General features: G+C 47.2%; 1 protein-coding gene across 1 annotated transcript in view; it reads right to left on the bottom strand.

Annotated features, from left to right (window-relative positions):
• Positions 1-1,676: 1,676 nt before the first annotated feature.
• Positions 1,677-23,910, bottom strand: part of LOC138551802 (zinc finger protein 271-like) — a 35,671-nt gene continuing 13,437 nt past the window's right edge. Inside the window, exons 2-3 of the mRNA XM_069642504.1 lie at positions 2,722-4,647; positions 1,677-2,609 (exon numbers count right to left, since the gene is read on the bottom strand). Of these exons, the coding sequence (XP_069498605.1) occupies positions 2,577-2,609; positions 2,722-4,257 (1,569 nt within the window). The 5' untranslated portion in view covers positions 4,258-4,647 and the 3' untranslated portion in view covers positions 1,677-2,576. The remainder of the gene's footprint in view (positions 2,610-2,721; positions 4,648-23,910) is intronic.

Below are 23,910 nucleotides of genomic sequence, written 5' to 3'. Positions count from 1 at the left end.
CCCATAACTATCTGACTCAATTCCCTCCTCCATGTCCACAAATCTCCCAAACAATGCCACTCTAGCGGGCCAAGTGCCCTTGCATTCCATTAACAGATGTCTTAGCATTTGATTTGATGGATTTTTACATATTTCAAACAGTTTATGAGCTGCTTCTCCTTGCCTTCATTTGGCCAGTACCTCACCAGTGTGGGTTAGATTCAAGCGAATTCTAAGGATATTTTTTCTGAACTTCCATTCAGGGAATTTTACCAAATATCTCAAAAGATAGCCCAATTTCTTATCAACCGTTAAGAATGAATTTGGGCGGGGAATTGAGTTTCGCAAGTTTTCAATTGTTGCGATCCAATCGCTCAGTTCCACTGCCCTCTTTACTTTTAGGGGATTGTTGATTAGTGTTTCATAATCTACGTCCATTTTTACAAAGATCCCTTATCTCAAAGGTTCGAAAGGGTCTTTGATTTAGAGTGCTCAAGATGAGCCTTAATCTCACTGTATAACGTGTGATCCTGTGCACTGACAGCAATTTCCAGTCTACAAGAGAGCCCAAAGATTTTAAGCCCAGCTCAAATCTCAATCTAGAAATTGGTGCGCTCATTGGTAACCCATGCACTCTCTTCCATATGAGGCACTCCGTTTTTTCCCCAATGTATGTACCAAAGCAATGGTTTGGCCTCTAGTTCATATAAAATCACAGGGATAACTTTTGCTATGTAATATTTCATCAGGGGAAGAATTGAGAATTTACAATATTTGGCAACAACCTTTTTCATTTAGGGAACGAGTAGCATGATTGTCCCATTCACATCCAATTCTACTTTATTTACTACTGGTGATGCGCATACCATATAGCCCAGATAGGTTGTTTCTTCAACCCATGGGATAGCCTGGCCCTCCTGTACCCATTTTGAATAGTGGATCTTTTTTCGTGCATGCCTAAAGACAACAACCTTAGTTTTGTTGGATTGATGGACGGTCCATTTATCTTGGCATACTCGCCTAACCTGGTCGGTAAACACTGCAACCATTGCCATTTTATCCAACAGAACAATATCATCAGTGTTGGGTAGCCAACAGATCCTCCTCCCATTGATCTCCGGGCTGGCCAGCGCTGACGATTCTAGAAAAATACCCATATCTGCCAAAGAGAAATTAAAGAAGAGCATCCCTGTCTCACTCCTCTCTCCACCCTGTCAACCTGGACAAAGGCCTTTTAGAGGTCCACCCAAGCCCTGTATAGAGCAGTTCTCCTTTCCCCCTGGTGTTCTCACTAATCAGACTCAATGTTAACCCATTCAGGGCAGTGGATAGACCTCGTCTAAACCCCGTCTGATGGGTAGACAAAATATGCACACCTACCAATTTTGCAAGATCGCTTAGCAAAGGTTTTTATAAACACTTTACTTTCAATATCAAGGAGGGGGATCGCTCCCTTTGAATAATGGAATAACGATTGCGATCTTCCATGAGGAGGGAAATATTTGTCACTTGAGTATTTCTTTAAAGAGCCAGCAACTTGGACCATATAGCCATATTGTTCTTTAGAACTTGGTATGTCAGCCCATTCGGGTTGGCCGCTCTTGAGACAGATGACTTGGATATTATGTCCACTATGTCCTGTTCATCAAAAGACAGTTGCCAGGGAGCGTCTAAGTTAGCTCTATGTAGGTTTCTTCAGGGGGGGGGGGGGGGGAGTTGTCAAAGTTTTTGTCAAGTATTCCCCCCACCTGCACTCTGACAGCAAATTACATTGAGTATTGTTGGAGTGAGATTCAAGCTGGTTGATAAGCGACCAGAAATGTTTGTAGTTGTTTTTATTAACCAGATGCAACATCAACTCTCCATCTTGTTGCAGGCGTAGCATTCTTCGACCTACTGACCAGTGCTTTTATTCTTGATTTAATATCTTGGACTCTCTTTTGTAACTCTAAATTTATACCCAACTCGTTTGTTCAAATACACCCATTTTATGTGTTTTTGTTTTTATAATGTTATATATGTATATGAATTAAAATAAGTGTTTAATCTGACTGCGTAAGTAATATGTTGCAGTTTTATAGTACATAAACAGTGGGAACTGACGATCTAAGTGTGTAAAAGCAGGGTAGCTTCTGGTGGAATCCTTTTTGGTTGACTTGACTATTTCCTCATCCACAGAGCAACCTATACCACTTTAATTTACTCTTCCTAAACTGCAATCCATCAGGACTGTCAGCATGCCAGCTTCTCAGCCGGCCAGCATCTCATTCGGTCAGCATACCATTATATACCTCAGGAATCTACTTGGTGGGCATCCCGCCGAGTTTGGTAGATCCAACGCAATCTTATGAAGCAAGTGTTTTAAAACCAGGTGCCAAGGTTTGATGTGTATCAACATTTAATTGCTCTGCCAGTTTCTTTCACGTTGGTCGCCAACTTCAGGTTTGATAAACAATTCCCAGATTTAGATGGCATAGCTGTCTGACGCAAACGTACTTGCTTTATCTGTCTGCAATTAGGAGGCAAGACGCCATACATGTTTTAAGGCCATGAACTTATTGTCTGCCTGGAAAGGTGGTGTTGGTGATTAAGTGCTGTCATTCTTTTATCACTGACAACTTGTTTCTTTCCTGCAGGAAGAGAAAGGACATACGAAATAACTTCTCTTGAGAGCTACTGTAAAATCCGTGTAGAAGGAATAAAAACCAAATGGGTTTATTGTAGTTGCTGGTTCACTCTTACCATATTATCGCACAGATTAAAGGGAACATTGCTATGGATCCTCTGATGGCTGCTCAGAGCTGAGGCGTCACTGAAGCTTTTCTTGCACTCTGTGCACTTGTAGAGCTTCACCCCAGTATGGATCCTCTGATGGATTCTCAGAGTTGAGGATCGACTGAAGCATTTCTTGCATTCTGTGCACTCGTAGGGCTTCACCCCACTATGAATCCTATGATGGCATATCAGAGCTGAGGCGTCACTGAAGCTTTTCTTGCACTCTGTGCACGTGTAAGGCTTCTCCCCCGTATGGGTCCTCTGATGGATTCTCAAAGTTGAGAAACGACTGAAGCTTTTCTTGCATTCTGTGCACTTGAAGGGCTTCTCTCCAGTGTGGATCATGAGATGGCTTCTCAGGTGTGAGGAATTACAGAAGCTTTTCTTGCACACTGTGCACTTGCAGGGCTTCCCATCTGTATGGGTCATCTCATGGCGTATCAGAGCTGAGGAATTGCTGAAGCTTTTCTTGCACTCTGTGCACTTGAAGGGCTTCTCTCCAGTGTGGATCATGAGATGACTTCTCAGGGTTGAGGAATTACTGAAGCTTCTCTTGCACTCCATGCACTCGTAGGGCTTCAGCCCAGTATGAACCCTCTGATGCCTTCTCAGCGCTGAGGAACGACTGAAGCTTTTGTTGCACTCCGTACACTTGAAGGGCTTCTCTCCAGTGTGAGTCCTGCAATGACTTCTCATCCCTGTGGAATTGCTGAAGCTTTTCTTGCACTCTGTGCACTTGTAGGGCTTCTCCCCAGAATGGATCCTCTGATGGATTCTCAGTGATGAGGAAGTACTGAAGCCTGTCTTGCACGTGTAGTGCTTCACCTCAGTGTGGATCATCTCATGGCGTATCAGAGCTGAGGAGCCACTGAAGTTTTTATCACACTCTGTGCACTTGAAGGGCTTGTCTCCAGTGTGGATCATGAGATGACGTCTGAAGTGTGAGGAATTACTGAAGCTTTTCTTGCAGTCAGTGCACTTGTAGGGCTTCACCCCAGTATGGGTCCTCTGATGCTTTCGCAGCGCTGAGGAATTGCTGAAGCTTTTCTTGCATTCTATGCACTTGTAGGGCTTCTCTCCAGTATGGATCATGAAATGCCTTCTCAGGGCTGAGGATTGACTGAAGCTTTGCTTGCACACTGTGCACTCGTAGGGCTTCACCCCCGTATGGGTCCTTTGATGGATTCTCCGAGCTGAGGAATGACTGAAGCTTTGCTTGCATTCTGTGCACTTGAAGGGCTTCTCTCCTGTGTGAATCCTTTGATGTCTTCTCAACCCTGAGGAATCGCTGAAGCTTTTCTTGCATTCTGTGCATATGTAGGGTTTCACCCCTGTATGGATCCTCCAATGGCTTCTCAGTGCGGAGGAAGTACGGAAGCTTTTCTTGCACTCAGTGCACTGGTAGGGTTTTACACCAGTATGGATACTCTGATGCTTGCACAGACTTGACATCTGTGTGAAACATTTCATACACACTGTACACTTATAGGGTGTCTCAGCCATGTGAGATTAATTAATTATTTAATCTTTTATTACGCACTTTATACCAGAGTCCAGTCTTTATGCGCTGGGCCAGGATTTGAACCTGTGTTGCTCAGCGTGTTCTTGCTTCCAAGACAGACACGTTCCCCTTGAGCTATCCTCTTATGTGTTTTATTGGACTAGAAACGTGAGTGACGAACATCCCACAAGCTCTGAAGGAAAATGCCTTCCAGTAGGTATGGATCCTTATAGATGTGCCGGGCATTGGCCTCTCTGGAGGAGATGGCACTTTCATTAAAGGTTCGGTGGAATGGCACTGCCCATCTTCTGTGGCGCGTCTCTTATTTCTCTGCATATCTCATCGTCTCATGTTCATTTCCATACCCTCGGTTTCGGGGATGGCTCTACTCTCTGTTGAAAGAAGCAAAGGTTTCAGATATTATTTCAAGTCAATGTAAAAAAAAGCAGGACAGTGCACCAATTTCTTACCAGTAATCTTCACTGTTCCTAGTCCTACTCATCCACAACACAAGAGTTAACATTCAAGGTGACCACCTTCCCGCAAGAGTCTATTCTCAAAAATGTTTTAATTTTTTCCATTGTATTCCCCTGCCCCCATCACCTGGCATGCAAGACTCTCTACCTCCCATGAAAGACAGTATGAAAGCAAGGATGAGACACAATCCATTCTTCAGGGAGGAAGAGGTGGGTGTAAATACTGTGAAGAGGAAGATTAGATCTAGGAGTAGTGAAGATTATGGTAAGTAATCAGATCATTACCACAACCATCATCTTCACCCCAGTTCCTAACAGTAAAGTATACCAAAGCCACATAATTGCACCCTCAGACTTTCCAGAAAGAGAGGCAGACCCCTAGTAGCACACAGAAAAATCACTGGGTTTTGTGCCAACTAAAAGCCACCTTTTGAAGGAGGCAGAATGCAACATGGATGTGTGACAGCCAATCCCAAGGCACTGGTCACCCGTCTCTGGAATGTGCCGCTGGGAGAGGAGAGTGAATGTGTAACGCCGCCCCCCCCATCCCGCAGCCCACCCCTCACCAAGTCGCTGCTCTACACATCTGATCAACTGGACTGGTTGATCCATTCAACAGGTTTGAGAAATTACAGACAGGCTTTTTATGAACGAAACAAACAGAAATATTGCACTTGTACCATCAAGCGATCTTTATCAATTTGGGGTGGAACATTTAGAAAAAATGCTGAGTTTAATATTGATTTCAATATATATATAAAACACAAAATATAATATTAGCTAAATAATTTGTTATTGTGGAAACCTTCTCTATAACAAAATTGGACATCTATAGCTCACACACATTTGAGTTTATTATTTTAATATTGGCAGTAATGGTCAAGACATATTTAAACTGCAAGTCTGGGATACTTTTGAACTTTTTGCATTTAAATTAAACTAATTTGTTCATAGCTTTGTTTAATGTGAAAGTTATAAGTGAGTGGTACCTTCTCTCTAAATCTGATATTAGAATCTACGGTTTGTAATGCTTGTGTTTTACCAGATTATTTTAGCACATGCATTATGAAAAATGTAGGAATGTAGGAACGAAAACCATGCATGCGAAATCGGAAAAGTTTAAAAATCGATACAAATAATAAATAAATCCCTCTGAGTCTTCAAATTTACAAGAATACAAATAAACAAAATATCCTTGCTAGGTAGATTATATAATAAATGAAAACCAGCACTGGCAAAGCAAAACATCTGCCACTTTGTTCCTGCACCTTGGTGAGTGCTGCATCTGCCTGCATCGACCCTCCTGGGCCGAATTCCTGGTGCCCCAGACCCTTTGTAACCCTGTGGCCAGCTCGCTTCCACCCCGTTTCAGCCCTCCCTCCCCTAGACCCTCTCCCTTCCGTGTTTGTCTCTCCTCCCGCCTCCCTCCTCCCCTGATTGGCCGGACCGCTTCCTCCTTGGCCCTGATTGGCTCACGAGCTCACAACAACAGAGCCTACCGGGCCGCGCTCGACTCGTGGAGGCCACTTTGTTCCTGCACCTTGGTGAGTGCTGCATCTGCCTGCATCGACCCTCCTGGGCCGAATTCCTGGTGCCCCAGACCCTTTGTAACCCTGTGCCAGCTCGCTTCCACCCCGTTTCAGCCCTCCCTCCCCTAGACCCTCTCCCTTCCGTGTTTGTCTCTCCTCCCGCCTCCCTCCTCCCCTGATTGGCCGGACCGCTTCCTCCTTGGCCCTGATTGGCTCACGAGCTCACAACAACAGAGCCTACCGGGCCGCGCTCGACTCGTGGAGGCCACTTTGTTCCTGCACCTTGGTGAGTGCTGCATCTGCCTGCATCGACCCTCCTGGGCCGAATTCCTGGTGCCCCAGACCCTTTGTAACCCTGTGCCAGCTCGCTTCCACCCCGTTTCAGCCCTCCCTCCCCTAGACCCTCTCCCTTCCGTGTTTGTCTCTCCTCCCGCCTCCCTCCTCCCCTGATTGGCCGGACCGCTTCCTCCTTGGACCTGATTGGCTCACGAGCTCACAACAACAGAGCCTACCGGCCCGTGCTCTCCTCCCTGCCTCTCCTGCGTCCTGGTCCGCCTCCCGACCCGCCCACAACCCGTCCGATTGGCCATCCGGCCTCCTTTCCCAGGCAATTACTGCAGCTCCCAAGGCAGCCCCCTGCCTGGCAGCCCTACGGCGAAGGACCCGAGGCAAAGGACGACTCCAGATCGTATCTGCAGGTATCCGCAGGAGAAGCAAGAAGCCAACAACAAGTAAGTGTGGCAAGGGCAGGTCCAGAAGCTACTACTTCAGGCCATACTACCCTACCACTCCTCTAACGCAACATCAACAACGTAATTACTGCGCCAAATAGCCTCTCTAAAAAAGTTGAATTGAGAAATATTCCCAATTTGCATTTAAAAGTTTGCGTTAATACATAAGTGTACCCAATTGCATTTAGAAGTGTACCCAATTGCATTTAGAAGCGTACCCAATTGCATTTAAAAGTTTGCGTTTAATACATAAGTGTACCCAATTGCATTTAGAAGTGTACCCAATTGCATTTAGAAGCGTACCCAATTGCATATAGAAGTCTACCCAATTGCATATAGAAGTCTACCCAATTGCATTTAGAAGTCTACCCAATTGCATTTAGAAGTCTACCCAATTGCATTTAGAAGTGTACCCAATTGCATTTAGAAGTGTACCCAATTCCATTTAGAAGCTGCGCCCAATAGCCTCTCTGTGAAAGTTAATTTTAGAACTGCTCCCTCCTCCATTAGAACTGCTCCCTCCTCCATTAGAACTGCTCCCTCCTGCATATAGAAGTCTACCCAATTGCATTTAGAAGTGTACTCAATTGCATTTAGAAGTGTACCCAATTGCATTTAGAAGTGTACCCAATTGCATTTAAAAGTTTGCGTTTAATACATAAGTGTACCCAATTGCATTTAGAAGTGTACCCAATTGCATTTAGAAGTGTACCCAATTGCATATAGAAGTCTACCCAATTGCATATAGAAGTCTACCCAATTGCATTTAGAAGTGTACCCAATTGCATTTAGAAGTGTACCCAATTGCATTTAGAAGTGTACCCAATTGCATATAGAAGTCTACCCAATTGCATATAGAAGTCTACCCAATTGCATTTAGAAGTGTACCCAATTCCATTTAGAAGTGTACCCAATTCCATTTAGAAGCTGCGCCCAATAGCCTCTCTGTGAAAGTTAATTTTAGAACTGCTCCCTCCTCCATTAGAACTGCTCCCTCCTCCATTAGAACTGCTCCCTCCTGCATATAGAAGTCTACCCAATTGCATTTAGAAGTGTACTCAATTGCATTTAGAAGTGTACCCAATTGCATGTAGTAGTTCCTCCTGATAGCCTCTCTGAGAAAGTTAAATGGTAATTGTTCCCACTCACATCTGAAGTGTACCCAGCAGCCTCTCTGAGAAAGCTGAATCTAGAATCGGTCCAACTTGCATTTAGAAACGTACCCAATTGCATTTAGAAGTGTACCCAATTGCATTTAGAAGTCTACCCAATTGCATTTAGAAATGTACCCAATTGCATGTAGTAGTTCCTCCTGATAGCCTCTCTGAGAAAGTTAAATGGTAATTGTTCCCACTCACATCTGAAGTGTACCCAGCAGCCTCTCTGAGAAAGCTGAATCTAGAATCGGTCCAACTTGCATTTAGAAACGTACCCAACGGCATTTAGAAGTGTACCCAATTCCATTTAGAAGCTGCGCCCAATAGCCTCTCTGTGAAAGTTGAATTTAGAACTGTTCCCGCATCTAGATCTGTACCCTATACCCTCCCTTAGGAAGTTGAATTTAGAATTGCTCCCACCTACAGTTAGAAGTGCACCCAATCACATTTAGAAGTCACGCCCAAGAGCCTCTATATGAAAATCGAACTCGAATCGTCTCCCACCTGCTTTTAGAAGTGAACCCAATTGCACACCAATCATGAGCACACCAACTCCACCAATGCCCGTCAGAAACTACTCCCACGAACCTCCTCCACTCTCCGATCTGCCCTCCCTCACCCCCCCCCGCTCCCAAGACAACCCATCCTCCTCCACAATCCCTGCCAGCACCCTCTCCAATCACCAAGCCAGGGGGGCACGATGGCGTGCCACCCACCCCAAGACCACTCATCTCCTGAACCTCACCGCCGACCCGCCAGCACTGCCCAGGCCCGCTCTCCCCACTACCACACCCCACCCTGCAACCATCCACCCCGCGCCTCGCCACCATACACCTGCCACCTTCCCCATCCGACTGCACCATTTCCCCTCCCTAAAAACTGCGCGCCTAGCCCTAGCGAGAACCGAAGCCGCCTCTCTCTCCCCCTCTGACCCTCCTACCCTCTCTCTCACGCCAATCGCAGCAAAGAAACTAAAGAGGAAGCGTTCCTGGTCCCCCTCTACCTCTCTGCTCTCCTCGCCCCCCTTGTCTCGACCCACCACATCTCTCCCACAATCCCCCCCCTCCCCCGTGTCCTCGCCCATCCTCAAATCCCCCACCCCAATCCCGATCATCCCATCACACACATCCACCCAACCCCGCACGAAGCCTGCAAAACTCTCGGCTCGGCCACTCTTCCCTAGCACCACCATCCCTACCCCTCTCCCGCTACTCTCTGCCCCTCCGCCCCTTCCCGCTCCAGCACCAAAACCAACCTTCCCTGCCGATGTGAACTGTATCCTATTTAACGCCCGCTCTGTAGCAAAAAACAGACTTTGCATCTTTGACCTCCTCACCTCTGTCAAACCTGACCTAGTTTTCATCACTGAAACCTGGTTCTCTGATGACTTCAGCCCAATCGCAAATGAAGCCTTTCCGCCCGACTACCGCCTCATCCCACTGAACCGTCCGTCCAGAGGAGGGGGGGTAGCATTTGTCTTTAAATCTCTCTTCCGCGCCTCAATCATGGACAACCAACCCTCCATTCCATCCTGCGAATCTCTCCTCGTTAAACTATCCCTCTCCCAGTCGCTCTCACTCACCTTCCTAATAATCTACAGGCCCCCTGGCTACGATAGACATTTCGCAAACAACCTCTGCGACTCTATTGCCACCCTCCAAATAAACCATCCCAACCTCACCCTTCTCGGAGACTTTAACATATGGCTCGACATCCCCACCAATCCTATGACACACGCCCTAATCGACGGTCTAGATGCAATTAATCTCCAACCCCACATAAATGGACCGACTCATTTTAAAGGACACACTCTCGATGCCATCTTTAGCTCAGACACCCAGATTCAGTTAAAGCCCCCAACTCCTATCATCTGGTCCGATCACTTCATTCTCTCGTTTGCCATCACCGCACCCGGCCCCCTTCCCGTATCCGCATCTGAACCTCCGATCCTACGCAAATGCTGGAAAAAACTAATAATCACCCCTGACCTAGCCGAGGCACTCCTCCAGTCCCCACCACCCACCTGCAACCCTAAAAACCAACTAACACCTGAAGCCTTTGACTCATGGCTCAACGCATCTCTGATGCAACTCACCCCTACATGCAAACCATCAACCCGCCGTGGCCCGTTCCCCAGTTGGTTCACTCCTGAACTGAAGACCAGTAAACGACACTACAAATACCTAGAACGCAATTGGCAAAATGAGAAAACCCACGAAAGCAGGACCACCTTGGCCCGTCACTTGTACCGGTACAAGGCTGAAATCCGGAAAGCTAAAAAAGCCCACTACAACACCCGAATCCTAAACTGCAAAAACCCAAGCAAAGAACTCCACAAAATCATCTCCGAATTCACCAATCCAACTTGTAATACAACCGTCGCGACCCCGTCACAATCACTGTGCGACTCACTCTCCCTCCACTTTTACACCACAGCTATTGAAAGGACAAAAACTCTAAACACCAAACTGGCTCTCTTACAACCAATTGACAATCCTCCACCCATACCGGCCAGCCCGTCAACTACAACCTCAACTCAACCAACATTCGAATCTTTTAGTCCAATATCACCAGAACAATTTCTCAAACTCCTATCTGCCCGCAAACCATCTGGATCCCCTCTGGACCACTGCCCAGCCACAACCCTTAAAGAAATCTTTGCCTCCACCTGCGCAGGAGAACACGCAAGATCTATCATAAATGCCTCCCTTTCCTCCGGTATCTTTCCCGAAGCATTCAAAATGGTTCACGTCAAACCTCTAATTAAAAAACCCTCGCTCGACCCTCTCGAGCCCAAAAATTACCGCCCAATCTCAAACACCAGATTCCTCGCCAAACTCATTGACCGAACCGCCTACTCCCAACTAAACGCCTTTGTTGAAGCCAACAATCTCCTTGACCCCGCCCAATCGGGTTTCAGAACACGCCACGGAACTGAAACCACCTTAACCTCGATCTGGGACGACCTTAAAATGACAGCAGACTCCGCGGGATGTGCCGCTCTAATCCTTCTTGACCTATCCGCTGCCTTTGACACGATCAATCACTCGATACTCCTAGACCGCCTCCACTCACTAGGAATTCGTGGAACCGCTCTTAAATGGATAGCTTCATTCCTCAAAGACAGGCACCAAATAACGACACTCTCCAGCTTTACCTCCCAAGCCCGACCAGTCAACACGGGAGTCCCTCAAGGAGCATGTCTATCCGCCCTCCTATTCAATCTCTACCTGATCACCCTCCCACCAATAATTCGTTCACACAACATCCTATGTTACAACTACGCCGACGACACTCAACTTATTCTAAAATTCCAGAACTCGAAACCCAACTCCCAACCCGACCTGGCATCCTGCCTCGTAAACATAGAGCGCTGGATGACCCAAAGCCACCTCTTGTTAAACCCCTCCAAAACAGAAATCATGGTTTGCGGCAACTCCGACCTTCTTCCGCACCCGCTACCCTGGCCACCCGCCATGGGCAACTCACCTACACCCTCCAAAACAGTAAAAAATCTTGGTTGCACCCTAGACTCCGACCTAACACTCTCGCGCCAAGTCAACAATGTCTCAAAGTCCTGCCACCACCACCTTAAAAACCTAAGGCGCGTCTTTCCATACCTCTCTTTTCCCAACAGAGTCTCCGCTGTCCAAGCAATCGTTATATCCAGACTGGACTACGGAAACCCCCTTTACCTCGGAATCCATACCTACCAACTGAATAAACTCCAAAGAGCACAAAACGCAGCGGCCAAATTACTACTTGCGCTCAGTCCAAGAGACCACATATCCCCAGCCCTTAAAACACTGCACTGGCTTCCTGTAGCCCGTAGGGTAGCTTTCAAAACCTTATGCCTCTCGCATCGAGCACTGCATAAAACTGGACCGCAATATCTTCAAGACAAACTAATACCTTATCATCCCACTCGCACCCTAAGATCAAGCTCAGCCGGCCTCCTAGTAATTCCCAAGACAAACTCAGTCAGGCTAGGCGGATCATCATTCTCTGCCCTGGCTCCAACCCTGTGGAACTCACTCCCACCCCACATCCGCTTAACTGAAGACTTAACGTCCTTCCGCAAACTACTGAAAACCTGGCTCTTCCCATAAAACCAATCCAGCATCACCACAATAATACCGACCCATCAAACTACCTGAAGCGAGAATGACAGCTAAATAAACTCGAATGTAAACTAGAAAGACAAGCAGGCTTAAACGAGTAAAGTAGATCAAAACAATGAAACAGAGAATACGAATAAATCATTGAGAAACTCAGGAAATCTGAACCGATCAAAACGACATAATAAATGAGAAGGGAATACAGTGAATGACATAAATGAAACAGTTAGAATGGATGAAGCGTACAGAACAGACAATTACACTAAACGGAAGCATGTGGATGTGACTGGAGAACAGATGAGTTGTGGAAAGCGGTTGAGTGTGGAAAGCGGTTGAGTGTGGGGAGCGGTTGAGTGTGGGGAGCGGTTGAGTGTGGGGAGCGGTTGAGTGTGGGGAGCGGTTGAGTGTGGGAGCGGTTGAGTGTGGGAGCGGTTGAGTGTGGGAGCGGTTGAGTGTGGGAGCGGTTGAGTGTGGGAGCGGATGAGTGTGGGAGCGGATGAGTGTGGGAGCGGATGGGTGTGGGGAGCGGATGGGTGTGGGGAGCGGATGAGTGTGGGGAGCGGATGGGTGTGGGGAGCGGATGGGTGTGGGGAGCGGATGGGTGTGGGGAGCGGATGGGTGTGGGGAGCGGATGGGTGTGGGGAGCGGATGAGAGTGGGGAGCGGATGAGAGTGGAGAGAGTGGAGAGTGGATGAGAGTGGAGAGAGGATGAGAGTGAAAAGCGAATGAGCTGATGAGAGCAAGAGCGTAGTGCAGATGAGAGCAAGAGCGTAGTGCAGATGAGAGCAAGAGCGTAGTGCAGATGAGAGCGAGAGCGTAATGCGGATGAGTGTGGAAATCGGGTGAGTGTAGAGAGCGGGGGAGTGTGGTGAATGTGGTGATTGTGGCTGAGCGGGTGAGCGTGGAGAGCGGATGAGCGTGGGGAGCGGATGAGCGTGGGGAGCGGGGGGAGCGGATGAGCGTGGGGAGCAGATGAGTGTGGGGAGCGGAGAGTGCATGAGTGTGGAGAGCGCATGAGTGTGTGTGAGCGGACAAGTTGTGGGGAGCAGATGAGCGCGGTTGAGCGCGGAAAACGGTTGAGTGGATAGAGCGGCTTAGTATGAGGAACCGAAATGAGCGGAGGTCTGTGGAGAGCGGAGGACTGTGGAGATCGGGTGAGTGTGCGGAGAGCGGTTTGAGAATGGAGAGCGGACGAGAGTGGAGAGCGGGTGACTTTGTGAGCGGATGACTTTGAGAGCGGATGATTTTGAGAGCGGATAAGCGTGGGGAACACATGAGTCTGGGCAGCGTATGAGTGTGGGGAGCGCACGACTGATTATGGACTGAACGAGTGTCCTACCTCGACCAGTATATAGACTGGACGAGTGGATAAACTACACGAGCATATAGTCTGGACAAATGTCTAGACCTGACGAAGTGTGCGGCCTGGACGAGGGTGCGGTCTGGACGAGGGTGCGAACCAAACGTAGGGTGCGGACTAGACGAATGTGTGGAGCGGTCAAGTATGAGGAACGGACGATTATGTGCAACGGACGATACTTAACATGCCTTGAAATGAAGGAAACTCTTGAAAACATACATCACGCCACACCCCACGCTTACCCTCTCCCTTACACCACCACTCATCTAGAACGCAGAGATACTATGACACCATTCGGTATAACTGTTCCCATATCTACATCTCCCGCTTACTCCACATCACTCTAAGTAAACATTGCTGGTTTCTCACCACCCAGCCAGGCGTTCTTCTCAGGCCTAACGCAGCCACACTCGTTCCGGATAAAGCCGACCAGAACGAACACATACTCCTGATCTCTCAACCACCACACCTACAGCTAAGAAGCAGCTACCACTTGTTTTCGCACTAGCTGCACACATACATGGTGCGCACACGCACTTTTTGACTCCCCCCTACTCTCTCTACTGACCTGAACTTCGGTTCCCAAGGGCGTTCAACCTACCAGCGCCTTCAGACCATACCAATGGTATATAAGGCGCTATATAAATGCAAAATAACATAACATAACATAACATATGCTGCCAAGCGCTGCCTCAAATGCCCCAATAATGGGAACATATAATATGATAAGTCATTCACAACGCCCCTGTACAGAAATGTTTCTAGGCCCGGCAGGACAAGGGGGTGGGAGACAGAGCGAGGACAAAACACATATTACTAGGCATTGTGTCAATCAGATTGTGCAAGTGCAAACCACACGAAGTGCAGGGGGAGGGGGGAAGTGCTAGATAGAGAGAATGGGGAAGTGCCATCCAGGCAGTATTGCTCAGAGGACGAGCAGCCAGGGAAGCACATTTCTGGGTAAGTGCAAGGAGGCAGGGGACTGTAGGGTTACAGTTACAGCCCCTAAGTGCGTGGTAGGGCCGGAAGCAGTGCAGCGGAGACTGGTCATGGAGGAGCTTGGTACCCAGTGAAACTCTGAGGGTAGCCAGGCAACCAGGTCAGCAGCAGAGAAAGAGAGAGAGAAATCAGACGTGAACAGGAAGATCTTGAGCTGCTTCCGGGAATTCAGGTGGTCTGGCTCAAGTTTGAGAGGGGCAGGGATGCCATTCCAGAGAGAGGCACCGGCTGAGAAGAGAGACCTACCCCCACTCTCTGCCTGGAGAAGCATCTGACCCTCAGAGAGTTGGATGTGTTGGAGCAAAGGGCCCGAGAAGGAAGGTGTTTTGGAAGACCGAGTTGGATGTAGTGTGGGCCCTGGCCCCAGATAGCCTTGTGGACGATGCAGAGGGTCTTGACCTCGCCCCTTGCAGCCACCAGGAGCCAGTGGAGGGATTTCACGGCTTCAGAGAAACGGTCCCTGGGCTTAGGAGCAACAATAAGTCTTGTAGTCCTGTTCTGGATTAGTTGCAGTGGGTGAAGAGTAGAGGTAGGCAGATTGAGAAAGAGGCTGTAGCAGTAGTGCAGCATAGAGAGGACCAGGGCTCTGGAGACAGTAAGCTTCTGTGGGAAAGTGAGAAAAGGAAGAATACCTCTGCAGAGGTGCAGCTGGTAGTGGGCCTTTTTGACAAGGTGCGCGATTTGCGGAGAGAAGGAGAGAGTGGAATCCAAAATGACATGAAGATTTTTTTACCTCACAGGAAGGCGAAGGAAGAGGGCTCAAGGAGGGCAGCAAGAGGGTAAGCGTGAGCAGGGGTCCCAATGAGAATGAGATCAGTCTTATTGGTATTAAGACAGAGACCATTGGTGGTGCACCAATCCTGAATAGTGGATAGACAGTCAGGAATGAGCGTGACAGGAGAGGAGGCTGAAGGGAGCCGAGTGTCATTTGCATAACACTGAAAGTTAGAGGAGACGTTAGAGATTGGGTGGGTCAAAGGGGAAAGGTAGACATTGAAGAGGCAGGGTGAGAGGTTACCACTGAAATCTTCATTCAAGAGCTCTAGAAAGACTCTTATGTCAGCAACTGGGTCCATTAAACACATTTTTAAATCAGGACTCTTGCCTTCCAGGAAGGTACTCAAGACAACAGAAGGCAGTTATGATAGGTGTGGATTATCTCAATAGGTTTCACATGCTAGTGAAACTGTCAGTTGATATTGAGTGCAAAAGGGTATGTCCAACTTGTCGGAAGTGGGGAAAAAGAGGCTAGCGAGAACTAAGTTGCACAACCTCCGCTGTTCATTCTGAACCTCTGTTGTTCATTCTGAGAAGATAACAATTATGGCCAGAGGACATACAAGAAGTCCACTTCACATTATTTCCCAAGGATCAAATTTCCATAAAGGTGTACAGAGGAAATTACAAGAGCCTCGTACCTGAAAAAAACCCAAAGTTGTACTGAACAAGAGTTTAGAAGTCTGACATTTCTGCAGAATCTTGAACTGCAAGATAGAACTCCAACTTACCTTCGAGGGTGTTATGGTCTGATAAACATTATAGACTCACTTTGTTGCAGAAATCACTGTGACCATTCACAGTGTCTCATCACGTATCGCTGAGGGGAGCCCTTCCCTGTGAGACTAGGGAGGTGAGCTTGTTATGCAACAATCCTAAGGGTGGCAGAAAGTGGGATCCCACTCTTGGGGACATGGTCTCCAGTTTATCACAGAACTCCCTAAACCCCTTTCCAAGGAGTTACTCACAATACCCAAGGATTGTTCCCATCTTGACAAATACGTCTCTGTCTGCAATTATAACCTTCCGTCATAAAAAAATAATACTGTGTAGAAGTGTATGGAAACAATGAAGAACCAGTGGTTGGCAGCCACGGGACGAAGTTTGATGAAGGAGGTCCAACTCTTATGGAAAGGGGCAAAGGACTGTGTGGTTACACTGGGGAGCATCAAGCAATCTAGCATAAAGGGAGAAGAAGGCCCAATACAAGTTGTGTTGGCGATCCCCAGGAAGTTCAAACCCGGGCTGGTGAAGAAGCTGAGAGATGCCGAGGTGGCTTGGTGAAGCGAGAAGCAGAGAAGCTGAAGGAAGCGGCACAGTGATGGATAGAAAGTAGCCAGCATGCTTAGAAAGATCCTAGAGGTGGCGGCATGGCCCAAGAACAGTGGACCGTGTGGTCCAAGAACTACACCAGACTGAACCAGAGATGGCTGACTGGACCCATATACAGAGGAGAGAAGAACCCGACAATTGAAGCAGCTGTTCCAGGAAGAAGCTCCTGACCCCACGGAAGAACAGGTAAGGGCCTAACCTGACTAAACGTAGTAATGGGAATGGCGGTTGACCCGGGCGGGAAGAAGGCCAAATAGTGAACAGCGAATACCAAGCAGAGCATAAAGATTACTGTGAGGCTAATTGTCCTCATCTCAAGATCGGTACATTTTGAGATTAATTAGTTCAGAGATTAATTAGTCTTGTCCCAGTATTGGGAAAGGTTGTGAATATTGACAAGAAAATAAAGATTATTCAGAAGCTTATCATTCTCATTCCAATATTCGTAAAGGGTGGGAATACCGACAAGAGGCTAATGATCATTCAGATGCCCAGCATCCTCGTCCCAGTATCAATAGAAGCTGGGAATACTGACAAGAGGCTAAAGATCATTCAGAGGCCCAGCATCCTCGTCCCAGTATCAATAGAAGCTGGGAATACGGACAAGAGGCTAAAGATCATTCAGAGGCCCAGCATCCTCGTCCCAGTATCAATAGAAGCTGGGAATACTGACAAGAGGCTAAAGATCATTCAGAGGCCCAGCATCCTCGTCCCAGTATCAATAGAAGCTGGGAATACGGACAAGAGGATAAAGATCATTCAGAGGCCCAGCATCCTCGTCCCAGTATCAATAGAAGCTGGGAATCCGGACAAGAGGCTAATGATCATTCAGATGCCCAGCATCCTCGTCCCAGTATCAATAGAAGCTGGGAATACTGACAAGAGGCTAAAGATCATTCAGATGCCCAGCATCCTCGTCCCAGTATCAATAGAAGCTGGGAATACGGACAAGAGGCTAAAGATCATTCAGAGGCCCAGCATCCTCGTCCCAGTATCAATACAAGCTGGGAATACTGACAAGAGGCTAAAGATCATTCAGAGGCCCAGCATCCTCGTCCCAGTATCAATAGAAGCTGGGAATACTGACAAGAGGCTAAAGATCATTCAGAGGCCCAGCATCCTCGTCCCAGTATCAATAGAAGCTGGGAATACGGACAAGAGGCTAAAGATCATTCAGAGGCCCAGCATCCTCGTCCCAGTATCAATAGAAGCTGGGAATACTGACAAGAGGCTAAAGATCATTCAGATGCCCAGCATCCTCGTCCCAGTATCAATAGAAGCTGGGAATACTGACAAGAGGCTAAAGATCATTCAGAGGCCCAGCATCCTCGTCCCAGTATCAATAGAAGCTGGGAATACGGACAAGAGGCTAAAGATCATTCAGAGGCCCAGCATCCTCGTCCCAGTATCAATAGAAGCTGGGAATACGGCCAAGAGGCTAAAGATCATTTAGAGGCCCAGCATCCTCGTCCCAGTATCAATAGAAACTGGGAATACGGACAAGAGGCTTATGATCATTCAGATGCCCAGCATCCTCGTCCCAGTATCAATAGAAGCTGGGAATACGGACAAGAGGCTAATGATCATTCAGATGCCCAGCATCCTCGTCCCAGTATCAATAGAAGCTGGGAATACTGACAAGAGGCTAAAGATCATTCAGAGGCCCAGCATCCTCGTCCCAGTATCAATAGAAGCTGGGAATACGGACAAGAGGCTAAAGATCATTCAGAGGCCCAGCATCCTCGTCCCAGTGACAATAGAAGTTGGAATACTGACAAGAGGCTAAAGATCATTTAGAGGCCCAGCATCCTCGTCCCAGTATCAATAGAAGTTGGGAATACCCACAATTGAATGGATGTTATTTAGAGGCTAATCATCCTTGTTCCAGTAGCGGTATAGGTAGTGAATACCAACAATAAAATAAAGACCAGGGGACCAGTCAATCTTGTCCCAACACATGTGAAGATTTGGAATGCAAGGAGACAAAGGTTACTAAGGGACAAGTTATAATAGTTCCAAAAACACAGAAATGTCTAAGAATCAAGAAGCTGATTACCTGTGAAATAGAAGGGACCAAAGCAATAAACCGAAGGGTACCACTCCTTTGGCCTACTGGGTAGTAAACAGAGAGTGTTAGAAGACTAGTTTGGAGGAGAGTCATAACTTAAGTAAAGTATATGGGAAAGGCTATCATAACTCCTTTAAGAACCAGACAAAAGCCTACTAAGAGGCAATACAAGGCGAAGAGAAGGAGTTACAAACAGATTAATGCTTGTAGTACCAAAGAATGTGTTGTAGACAGAAGCAAGGGAAGCCCAGAAAGGTTATAAGCTATCTTGAGGAATTAAGAGAAATGATAAACAACATCACTAAAAGCTATCCCAAGACGATAACTGTCTAGACTCAAGGATCCCATCCAGGAGAAGGGAAGCCTTCTCCTGGGTCTCTTTTTCCTTTAATTGTTCTTAAGTAATGAGAGACTGTCAGAGTATCCGTCTAGAGGAGTCTCATAACCTAAGTGAAGTTTATGAGAAGAGCTGTCCCGACTACTTTTAAAAGCAAATAGCCATACCGCCAACGTGATAGCTAAAGCCTCCAGGTCCTATTGTCGCCTAGATTTTCTCTCAGGAAAAGACATTCCTATTGAAATACAGTACTGGATGCTCTATTCCCTCATATTCCTGCAACCAGACTGCCCCTAAACCAGTCTTTGGAGCATTGGTTTGAAGAATGCATTCTTTCCTAAAGTTAAGTACTTTCAACACCAGGGCACTAAAAAGGATGGACTTTAAGGTATTAAAGCAGACCTTATCAGTTTTGTCCAAACTTGAGTTTTTGGGGTTCCACGTTGTTTAGTTTGTCGGTAAGAGAGGAGGTGATGGAGTACTTCAGTATAAATCGCCTAAGATATCATATCCGGCCAAGAAAGGCTCTAACGTCCCATTTAATTGTTGGCAACAGGGTCTCTTATACTGCTCTAACCTTTTCAGTTCAGGGTTGCAGAAGCCCAGTACCGAAAAGAAAACAAAATATTGGACTGTGGTTTGAGCCAGATGGCATTTATGTGGGTTAGCGGTAAGACCAGCTTTCCTCAGAGCTCTGGTAACCTCGTAAAGGTGTCTCAAATGTTATTACCAAGTTCTACTATGAATGACTATGTCATCTACGTAGGCCCCGCAAAACACAGAACAGTCAGTGAATCAGATGCATTCATCTCAGAAAGGTTGCAGGTGCCCCACGGAGGCCAAATGGCAGAACCATAAAATGAAAAATCCCATCCGGAGGAGTGGAAAAGCTGTCTTCTCTGGTCGGCTGAATTCACTGGCACATGTCAATAGCCCTTTGTTAGATCAATCATCGAAAGGTAACTGCTGATCCCAGTCGATCAATAAGTTCATCAATACTTGGCATAGGATATTTTTCAAACTGGGATAATGTGTTTAACTTTATAAAGTCAATACAAAATCTCCACTATTCAGCTGGTTTCACTACTAGGACCATTGGCAATTACCAGGGACTTGCGATAGTTGTATTATATCAGAAGCTTGCATTTTCCCCACTTCCTGGTATACTATTTCTCTATGGGCTTCCGGAAATCGATAGGGATTTAGCTTGACAACTTTGTCCAAGGGGGTACGGATATTATGGAAAAACCCTTTAATCTCCCTGGATCGCAGTCGAAAACAGCAGGAAACTGGTTTAACAGAGTGTGAATGTTGGTTACTGGGTGATATGTCAGCAGGTATTAAATTAATCCCATTTGCTTCCTCTGCCAGAAGACTGGTGGCCATTAACACCAAAGTGTTAACAACTGTACACCCCGCCTCCCCCATTTTTGCATTGCATTTGTGTGGTGTTTGGGAAATTTCGAATCTAGGTGTGTTTAACAACAGTAAACTGCCAATTGTGTACCCACGTGTTTCTACGGCATCCGTTTGCTCTCCTTTTCGGATGCAAGGCTGCTGGTGAGTTTGTGCTCGTGCAGTGCAGTCTCTACTACAATCTGTAAGGAAGGCATGGTATCAACAGTAAGACAGACACAAGTGACCACAGTTCAAGTGTGTTTATTGACCTTTACCAAGTGTGTGATGGACACCTATATAAACCTATATCTTCAGATGGGAGCAAGCTACGACCATCAAATAATAAAAATGCAGTCCCGGACGGGTCTCGTCAAAATAAAAGGAACTACACTAATAAAAAACTATTGCCAATCCTTAAGGCTAAAGATACATAGTGAGGGGTAGTGTTCATGAAAAAGAGAGAAGTGTTCACAAAATGATATGTCGGGATGTTCAGGCCGTTGGCCTCTCTTCATCACGTTTTCAGCACGAGACAAGGTGGTTCACTCGAGCAAAGCACACACTCTGGCTTATGCGGCACAAGAACACAGTTCCATAACGAGTATCAGGGCCTTCTGTGCTGCAATTCTGTTTGCTTTTCCAAGGTCTCTTGACACAGGGGGCCTGGTGCACAAGAACAAAATAAACACAAAGTTCCTCTCCTCTTTCGAGTGTTCAATTCGGCTGTCTTCCCCAGGATCCCCCTCAGCTGGGCTCAGATCCCTTTTCTATATCACAGTCAGTATCATGGATCTCCTTCTTACGGGCTCAGATCCCCATTTTCCAATGTTTACAGAATATTCTTTCTCGGGTGACTCGCGGACTTAGATCCTTTCTACGTCACAATTAGTCTCCCTCAGCCGGGGTTGGACCAATTGTAGCAAACATTCAACTATCGAAAACTTTTCGAATGTGCACAGGATTTGGCTTGACCCGTTGCAGGACCACTTCGATCTCAAATGTCCCCTTTCTATAGTTGCCAATTAATTGGATACCTGACAGAGACCTTTGTGTGAGCACTCACGTGGCACTGGACAACTCTTGTCTATCGTATCTTATTTGCCTCCCAAAGTTCAATCACCCCTCTGATTTTCAATTATATTCAGGTCGCTCGCTATACTCTTTAGATTTCTTCATACAATGTTGCTGCTTGCAAACTTGGTTCTAACAAAGGCAGGTTTGGTATCAGTCTCTCCATCTCACCGGCTATGTTGTCTTTATTGGTGCTGCTTTGTTGTATGAGCCAAAGATAGTACCATGGCAGCAGCCGCTCCTCCCCACTGTGGTTATCGACGTGGGAGAGCCCCGGGTACCTCCGACACACAATGCAGGTTTGCTCAGCTTTAGTTCCCGGTTTTGGGTTTCTTACTTTCCAAGGTTAGCAAAAGTAACAGTCTGAAAAGGTCAAGGGCACTGCCCTCCTTGCAACCCTCTCTGGTCTTGCCGTCTTTCTCCTTGCATTAAACTGCCATCTTGGAACCGCTGTTTCCTTGAGTGCTTTGCCTCACTCAGAATATGCTTTCGAACTCCGCCTTTTATCAGTATGGGGAAGTGTGATGGAAGTCAGGTGTGTGTAACGATCATTAATTGCCTGAAGTTGTGTGACCATTGTATTGGGACATGTCAGGTATACGGCTCTGGCATTAGTCCGTTTTCGCTCATGGTGAGAAAGTGTTTGTGTCGGGAAAGGGCGGGGAAGTGAATTCCTAGGTATCCTACCTGGTAGGATGGGGGAAAGGGTGTTACAGTTAAGGAGATACCGCGTGTCACCCTTCGGTGTCCCACTTCCACTCCCCAAAGACCCTTCATACAGGTGATCCTCCCACACTAGTCCACCCCCAGGAACTGGATACAAAAGCGATGGCTGTGTCCTCGCCACCTGGATGACAGATCCCCGGGGACTAGCGCGTGAGACACCTTCAGGTTTCTGACAATCCCCCATCCTCATCTCTGCCACCCCTATGGCTCTCACTATCTCACCTATATATTATAATTGCTTTACTATCACCAATCCTCCTTCTCTCACGAAGTCTGGAAGGAAAAAGTAAAACAATGTGTTCCTGACTACCAACTCTTGTCTACCCAATTCAGACACCTATGTCAGTGCAACTTCCAGATTGTCACTGATAACCTCTTTTCTGTCCCCTCTCCAGCTCTCTGGACCCCTCATCTTATCTCTACTCTCTAACCTTTCCTAAACTCACCCATTAATTGTGACACTGGATGGGAAGTACTCTTGGCAGGCTTCTCGTCATCCAGGTGCATCATTAATGTCTATCGCAATAGCACTATTATGACTCAGGGTCCTCAACCCAGCAAACCTCCTCTTAGACCGGTGCCTGCCGTCCCTCAACATCTTCCCTCCTGTGCCTGCTACTCCTTCCTCCTTTCTCCCTATCTCTCTTCCCCCTCCTCCAACTGGTGTACCACGTCCCTTTACTCCTCCTCAGAAAATCTTCAAAGGCAGAGACCGGCTTCATCTAGCCAAGCTTAATTCTCATTCCGCTATCAGTCACTCTGCCGACCTCTGCCTCTTCCTTGAAGACATTGACCTTGGTATTTTTGCTCTTACTGAGACATGGTTCAATGCCAGTTCAGTCACTGCTTTTTATTCCCTTCTTCCTGATGGCTTCAAGATCATTTCTAAGCCTTGCCCCAACCGTTCTGGCAGTGGAGATGCCTTGATCTTCCATGAGTGGGTCCCTTCTTCCCTCATACCCACCCAGCCATACTCCTCCTTCAAGAGCCTGGTCTGCAAGCTGGTCATCCACCTCCTCCCTGACCATTGCCACTATCTATAGGCCACCTGGCTCAATCACTGTGTTCCACCGCAAATGGCCTCATTTCTCTTCCTCTCTCCTAACATCTTCCTCTAAACTCCTTCTACTGGGTGACTTGAATATCCACCTTGACTGCACTGTGTCCACTCTCTTCTGTGACCTCTGCACCTCGCTCTCGCTCTCGCTCTCCCTCTCCATTCTCCCCTCTGGTCCTACCCACTCGGCTGGACACACTCTTGAAACCATTATCCAAACAAATCTTTTGCTCTCTGCCCCACTCACCACTCGCTCTCCTGGTCAGACCACTCAATCCTCTCTCCCACTTGGGCCCTCTCAACCCTCTGACCGCATCTCCCCCAGACACCATGAATGCGATGAATGCAAAAGCCAGCGCAAAGCACACAAAAAATATCTGCCACATAGCTATTTTTTTTAGAAACAGACAAATGCAAAAAATACAGGGAGGTGCCGGGAGAGAGACAGTGAATACATGACCTGGCAAATCAATGTTTAGTCACAATATAATGCAGTGCCAAGTGACAGAAAATAAGCCG

This window comes from Ambystoma mexicanum, chromosome 1q, assembly GCF_040938575.1.
Source record: "Ambystoma mexicanum isolate Mex_15411 chromosome 1q, UKY_AmexF1_1, whole genome shotgun sequence".
Lineage (NCBI taxonomy): Eukaryota > Metazoa > Chordata > Amphibia > Caudata > Ambystomatidae > Ambystoma > Ambystoma mexicanum.
Note: the sequence above shows the minus strand (reverse complement) of the source record. Positions and strands in the feature narration are given on the sequence as shown.